This window comes from Diadema antillarum, unplaced genomic scaffold (assembly GCF_040938485.1).
Source record: "Diadema antillarum isolate AM-2024a unplaced genomic scaffold, OU_Dant_1.0 seq00000220_RagTag, whole genome shotgun sequence".
NCBI lineage: Eukaryota > Metazoa > Echinodermata > Echinoidea > Diadematoida > Diadematidae > Diadema > Diadema antillarum.
In genome coordinates this window covers 101,537-109,592 of record NW_027271274.1, presented here as the reverse complement: position 1 = coordinate 109,592, position 8,056 = coordinate 101,537, and the positions used below count along the sequence as shown (strand labels likewise).

Genomic DNA, 8,056 nt, shown 5'->3' with positions numbered 1-8,056 from the left:
GTGCACGTCAAAAAGACTACACTGTATTTCACTTCAACCTCATCACATGATCGATAACGACGCAGAGTATCATAACAAGTCATAGGGAATATTCTGATTTGCACGCCCGTCACGGTCTGCTGATTCTCCAGGCGGCTGGTATGGTACTTGCAGGGTATTGTTGATTCCATATAAAAAAACAAACAAAACAAAAACAAATTTCTGATTTCCACACGGTTTGGAGATTCTACAGGGGGATTGGTATGGCCCTATAGCGCACTATACAGTCCATGATGAATTCAACCCGCCGAACTAGAAACTGTTCTGTGGTTTAACCAAGGAGGTTCGAGAGATGGACTCACAACAGTCTTATTCGCTTTGATCCCATGCTCGAAGCCGCCACTCAAAACTATTTGAAGTATGTGTCAAACTGGATCTGCCGCTCAGATGCGAAGACAATTGACTCGTGTCTCATTGCATAATCACCAGCCACTTTCCAAGAAAGAAATGTCTTTGTTATGGTAATTACTTTTCGCTATCCCTACTTACAAACGATGGGCGGTAGACAATGGTAAAGGCACGGGGTGCGCGAATAGAAATTGCTCAAATATTGCTGAAATAGATATCAAAATTACTCGACTGTACGTGTCTGTACGCTAATCTGACATATCAATTCATAAAGAACTATACTTGACGATGATACCATATTAGTTTCATTTTGCGGGAATAAGGAGAAAAGTGATAAAACCGGCTTTCCGTGAGGGTGAAATTTCAAACACTTTCACAAAATACTGCTCAGATTTACGCTTTTGCACATATTTTTTAACGGAATTGACTTTTGTTTTATATGCTATATCATTAGGTGAAATTTCATTGCATTTGATATATAAACGAGCAGCATATACCCGATATTATGTTAGCGTTAAAAATGAATCTTCAGATTGCTCAGAAAGATGGCGGCTACCGCTTCAAGCATCGAACATCAAAGGCACAAATGCACCTGTGGAATTCTTTTGTCCATCCATAGAAAACTGACAGCTGATTGAATAATAGTCAGTTGTAACTCCATGGTCCCGTTGCATAAAACTTTTTTAGCAACCTTTATATTGCCCAACCTGAATTTTTTAAGGTTGCTAACCTAAGAATGTAAAATCCGTTGCATAAAAACTTTGGTTGGGAGCTTCCAACCGCAATTTTGTGATTTCAACCGGAAAAAAATCCGGTTGGAGTTTTATGCAACGGGCCCGATCATCTCTCGAACCTCCTGTAAGCCGTAAATGTTTTCGACCAGTAGATGGCGCTCTGAAAATTGAAACGTTGTCTTTATGGATTCTATGCATGCAAGATGCGCATATTATGATCATGTCAAAGATCATTGCGTAGCCTCTTTGCACGAACGACTTTGATCTCATGATCTTTGTCCGTGATTCGAAAGTGTGAACTCTGGTGTCTAGATAATCCTATTGGGATTCACGAGTCCGTATCCTATTTTCAACGTAACTGGTATGTACATACTATATACGTTACTTTCCTTGGTTTGAATGGATGACAACTAACTTAATTTTGTCCCAAACACTCGCGCGGTGCGTCTTCCCGCGTTCGTTGTGAATACATGCGCTGATAATAGTCCCATTCATTGACAATCAAGTCTGTATAGGCTTGAACGCATCTGATTCTTTCCACGATCCACCTCCCTCATAACTAGATCTAGACATTGTCATAGTAAAATATGCTATCTACAGATGTAGGCTTAGATCTACCATCATCATCATCATCATCATCATCATCATCTGTGCGGGAGTGTAGGTAGATCCTGTCGAGTCTCCCGGTCGTCAGCGCTTGGTAGCACGAGTATAAACAGCCTAGCGTCTAATTTATATCAACTTATCAAGCGTATAGCCAGGTGCCCGCACCTCGTCAGGGGCCCGAATACCGTCACCCCGCTTAAAATCGTTTTGAGCGCACTGAACAAAAATGTATGGTCGGGACTGTGTTCTTTACGCTTGAAACTTGGCAGGGCTACCAAAACCAAGCAAACTGTGGTGAAAACCGAACAGTTTTTCGCGAAAATCTGAAATTTTTAATAGGGCTATTAGGAATACGTGTTATGTCACCAGCACGCATCTTTTACGTGTATGTCTATGGGAACATCACGGTCAGCCGCACACGTCTTTTACGTGCTAAGTCTATGGGAGAGCGGGTGACGAGTTGCGGGCCCCTTCCTTAGCGCGCAACTTTTTCGCATCGTTCGCCTTGACGACGATAGCTGCAAATTTTCAATATCAACCAGTGAACTTGTGATTCCATTGAAATTTTAAGCATTTTTCCTGTATGTGAGTTAGATTTCAAAGAATTTCAGTGGCGAAATCTGATTCAATTATTGGCAAACATTAACTATGACGAGGTGCGGGTCACCCAAGTATACTACTAGACTAGCGTGGGCGTGGATGTCGGGCAATTTCAAAACGTTTGTCTGAGCAGAACGTGTCTAAACCATGTTTGAAAGAATCTATGCTATTGGATGTCACAAGTGATGAGGGCAAACTGTTCCATGATTGGATGACTCTTTTGCTAAAACAGTTGCTGCGACAATGGGTGGCAAATGATTTGAACTTAATCATTAATGAAGGGATGGCCTCTCGTTCCACGATACTGTGATTGTACAAAGAAGGACTGTGGGTTGATTCTGTCTATACCATGTGTGTTATGTACTGTAGTATTTTGAAGACCTAGTTTGGATTATGCCCCCTCTTTCCCACCTGTAATGCAATGGATGGGGATGGGGATAAAGCTTTACAAGTGACCTAGTCTCTCACTGTAAGAAAGGGTGCTGAGTCTAGGAAACAGTTTGGTTGTTCTGCGCTGAACAGCTTCGATCCTTCTGAGTTCTGTCATCTGTAATAAACCTGGGTTTCCATACGACACTGCAATGCTCCAAATGCGGTCGAACCAAAGCCTTGTACAGTGGCAGGAAAATCTGGTTTGATGTTTTAATGAAAGCACGTTTAACCCTATTAAGCCCAAGCTATTTTGACCCCTCGCAGGCCCAAGGGGGGGGGGGGGGGCACATTGTGCCCTCCCTATATAACTTTTTTATTATTTGATGTATCATCGTCATATTTGGCACGTGGGTAGAGTAACTCATACTCTACATGACCGTACATTTGAATTTTCACAAGGTCGCCCATGGAGGGCGCTATTTACCAAAATATAGAGAAATACATAGGATATATATGCTAAAAACATGATTTTTCTGTATAATTTCTTTATCCCCTTTAAATATGTCTTATTATAGACCAATCATTTTCATATTTGCCACAAATGATAAGCAAGTGAATTTTTATTATTTGTTATGGTTGAAATTTCTCAAGGTCACCACATGGGGGCGCTATTCATATCAACATAGTGATACATTATGAGACCTGAGATGAAATGTTTGGGATGGGTACATGCATAGTTATGAGCCGAACTTATGACATTTCATATTTGCATGATACTGGAATTTTAAGATTGCAAATTGATAATATGATAAACTAATGATATTAGAGGCATAACTTGGGTGAAGGAATCAAAATGACTCAAAATATAAGGGCAATCTTTAGAAAATATTATTTTTTTCAATTATCTCTATTATATCTATTGTTTTATGCCTTTGTCACATAAAAACAAAGAAAATAATAAGAAAAACTTTCCAGGACTTTGAATTTTGCTCCTTCAACAAATTTCAGCCAAGAAACACCCATTTCATACACTGTAATGCTGTTAAATGAAATGGGAACAGAAAAAAGATGCAAAATCTGACTGACATGGTTGTCAGTTTATGGTTGCCATGGCAACCAGCAACATCAAATATAGCTAAATTATATATCAAAATGTTTGCAATAAGATTTTAGGAAAAGTCACCAAATTTGGTTGAAATCGGATTAAGGGCGAAGGAGTGGCAAACGAAAATCTGGTGGGGGGGGGGGGGGCACAATGTGCCCCCCCTCCCCTTGGGCTTTATAGGGTTAATAAGGCCTAACATTTGGTTAGCCTTCTGGATAATCTGCTGTGAACGACATTGACATAGCACCATATTGATATTATTAGTATGATCGAGTATTATTTAACAGGTAGACCTCTGCTTGGGTAGATGTCTATATGAGGTGAATTTACACAGTTGTTGTAATCATTCCATTCCATATCCATATTTGTCCCCGCCGAACGAGTTCGAGCAGGGGACTATGAAACGGGCTCCGTACGTGTGTGTGTCCGTCCGTGCGTCCGTGCGTCCATCCGTGTGTCCGTCCGTGTGTGCGTCCGTGTGTGATCAAAATGTTCAAAATGCTACTCCTTCGCCATTTCTAACCCGATTTTGATTCTGTTTGCTTTATATGATAGCGCTACATGGGAGCTTTGAAACTTCTATACAGAATTTCAATTGTGACCTTTGACCTTGACCTTTGACCTATATTGTACATTTTGTTTCAAAATGCTACTCCTTCGCCATTTCTAACCCGATTTTGATTCCGTTTGCTTTATATGATGGCACTAGGTGAGGCCTTCAAAACTTCTACACAGAATTTTGACCTTTGACTTCTTTGACCTTTGACCTTGATTTTTGACCTATATTGTACATTTTGCTACAAAATGCTACTCCTTCGCCATTTGTAACCCGATTTCAATTCCGTTTGCTTTAAGTGATGGCACTAGGTGAGGGCTTCAAAACTTCTACACAGAATTTTGACCTTTGACTTCTTTGACCTTTGACCTTGATTTTTGACCTATATTGTACATTGCCTACAAAATGCTACTCCTTCGCCGTTTCTAACCCGATTTTGATTCCGTTTGCTTTATGTGATGGCACTAGGTGAGGGCTTCAAAACTTCTACACAGAGTTTTGACCTTTGACCTTGATTTTTTTACCTATATTGTACATTGGCTACAAAATGCTACTCCTTTGCCATTTGTAACCCGATTTCAATTCCGTTTGCTTTAAGTGATGGCACTAGGTGAGGGCTTCAAAACTTCTACACAGAATTTTGACCTTTGACTTCTTTGACCTTTGACCTTGATTTTTGACCTATATTGTACATTGCCTACAAAATGCTACTCCTTCGCCATTTCTAACCCGATTTTGATTCCGTTTGCTTTATGTGATGGCACTAGGTGAGGGCTTCAAAACTTCTACACAGAATTTTGACCTTTGACTTCTTTGACCTTTGACCTTGATTTTTTTACCTATATTGTACATTGGCTACAAAATGCTACTCCTTTGCCATTTGTAACCCGATTTCAATTCCGTTTGCTTTAAGTGATGGCACTAGGTGAGGGCTTCAAAACTTCTACATAGAATTTTGACCTTTGACTTCTTTGACCTTTGACCTTGATTTTTTTACCTATATTGTACATTTTGCTACTAAATGCTACTTCCGGCGGGGACATATATTACGCACCGCGTAATTTCTACTTTTCCTTGTTATCATTATTTTTCTCTTGACAACAGAAGCCAAAGCAGTAATTATCCATCATGATGATTGAAATCACCCTGAATGACAGACTGGGGAAGAAAGTGAGAGTCAAGTGCAAGTATCCTTTGCGTTCATGGAAGAGATGATCATCGTGATCATCGTCATTTCACTCTACAATCACAATGGGATGAAGAATGTTGATAAGTGTTTGTAATTGTCAAATATGGTTTGCTAATACACAAGGTGATGGAAATGTCTATTATCACCTCTCACAGAGCGGAGAAACTCCTATCTGAATTGTGCTTGTGGTTTAGGCATAGTCATAGAATGTATTTTTTTTTTCTTATTTTCTCTGGTGACTATTCCATTGATACAGTCATAAAGTAAAATGTACAGTGTATGTAGCACACTTATTGCATAGATGTGTTACGTGTCCATCTTTGAGTCCTTAAAAATTCAATTTTAATGAGAAGTGTTTATTTCCTCGACTTGTTCCTGACACATTTTAACCCGTTGAGAACGAGTCCCGAGTATACTCGGGAACAGATTGCCTGATTTTCCTCAAACTTCACTAATGTGTTCTACTAATATGGCTGCATTCACTTAGTTGGCCACCATATTTGGCCAAACTCCACCTCTGAGAGATGAAAAGCTCTTAAATTGACACAAGTATGAATGACTCCTTTGATGGTAATTATATTAATGTATTGGATAAGTCAGAGAAGAACGTACAGCTGTAAAAATCAGAAGCCTCAGACGTACAGATTCATCAGAAATGGAATATATATGGTTCTCACTATTACAAGTGTCTTTTTTTTCTATGTATGGAGATCTCTTATGCTGTTTTGAAACTTGCAGGCATGAAATTCAGCTTTCCTTAACAGCATCTTTCCGCCAACTCAGCCAGGATGACACTGTTGGAGACCTGAAGAAGTTGGTTGCAGCGCAGACGGGAACAAAGTCGGATCGGATTGTCATCAAGAAGTGGTACACCATCTACAAAAATCACATCACGATACGAGATTGTATCCTTTCCAGACTGGGTGTATGTGGTTAATAAGCTCATGATATGGAAAGGGGGAGGTGGGGGGGGGGGATGCAGAGGTAAATTTATAATTTTCATACTTTTTTTTTTCTTTTTAACAGTGACTCACATACTTTTACATCAACCAAAGATGATATGGTTTCTTTGTGCAGTGTATTGAGTGTTTTGTTCAGTATCTAGTTAGAATTGAAATTGTAGTTACTATGATGCGAAGGGATAGAAGGAAAATGACAAATTGTCAATGGAAGATGGGAGAGAGAGAGAGAGGGCTGCATGTTGGAGAGTGTACAACTAAGATCCTAACAAGAATTCATGTGGCAAGGTTGTAGTGTCAGTGAATGTACTTGTTCATTTTTTTGTGTGGACTGTAGTTTGAGGATCAAGCAATGCATGATTTTCCAAACATTTCTCAGTGATGCATTTTTGTTACTGTAAAAGTGGAAATTTTCGCGATGTTGAAATTTTCATGCATTTCGCGCAACCAGAAATAAGCGCGAAAATGAGAGCACGGGAATATTTTTGCTTGCCATAAGTTCCAGTATTTGAAGTCTTGATTCCGCAGAATTAAAAACACGCGAAACTCTTCTTACCAAGCCAAGTGCGAAAAATTAGTCGCGCAAAAATATTCACTTTTACAGTATCTGATATTGAAAAGAAGAGGTCCCAGAAGCTGGAAATTCACCCATGAAAGCAAGCCCTTCAGGATATACCAGAGAAAATGATGAAGCATTTTCATTCATTCTGTTTCCTTCTTAGGTGGTTACTTACATTCCCGTTTGATGAATAGAAATCACATAAGTAGAGAGATGGAAAAATTTTTCCTTGACAAATTTGTAATCCAGACGAAATATCTGATGGCGACAATCTGGAACTGTACTACCAGTGAGAGGCATCAACATCGACACTGAGGGGTGTGCGGAACCAGAATTCTTCAATGTCAGGGGTGCATTCCTGCAACCATACAATGTATATCTATGGACTCTTGGCATGATTGAACTGCATTTTCTATTACACCAGCATCGCATCCTCTCTTGATCTGTTGCTGAAGACAATCGCTGGGGAAAATGGGAAAAAGTCAGACTCTGAATGGCATTGGAGTGTATCCTCAGCTTGTGGTGCATTTCCATAAAATGGGTGCATCTTGATTGCTGAGCAAACAAACAAAAGAAGTGTAGTGGACATGCAATTCTGGATGTAATATGGAATTTGGTCATTATCCTAGAGAAAAACTGTCAGTGAACAAGAGACTTGGTTGGGGGGGGGGGGGGGGGGGATGGGAGGGAGGGGTGTTTCATCATTTACTTTACTGCAGGTAGAATAATTGTGAATGTTGTGAAAAGTACATCTCAACAGTGCCCAAATATCTCGTTGGCAGCTGTGAACAGTTGAACGATTGAAAGAGATGTTTTATTAGACTTGGTGCATTGTGCATGTCTCAAGCACAGAAATCAAGAAGAAATGTAAGAAACAGTTTTTCCCAACAATGTAAAGTACAGAGTAAGATACACTATCAAACAAGTGGGCACTTGCATCTATTATGTCAGCTGTAACATACAGATGGCCTGTGGTTAAACTTTGTGTG

The 8,056-nt window shown here is 39.8% G+C and overlaps 1 protein-coding gene across 1 annotated transcript; it reads left to right on the top strand.

The window, feature by feature from the left end:
• Positions 1-1,390: 1,390 nt before the first annotated feature.
• Positions 1,391-7,631, top strand: LOC139729140 (ubiquitin-like protein 5). Its single transcript, XM_071640071.1, has 4 exons — positions 1,391-1,482; positions 5,465-5,547; positions 6,333-6,454; positions 7,317-7,631. The coding sequence occupies exons 2-4, from the start codon at positions 5,489-5,491 to the stop codon at positions 7,358-7,360; spliced, it is 225 nt and encodes a 74-aa protein (XP_071496172.1). The 5' UTR covers positions 1,391-1,482; positions 5,465-5,488; the 3' UTR covers positions 7,361-7,631.
• Positions 7,632-8,056: the final 425 nt, after the last annotated feature.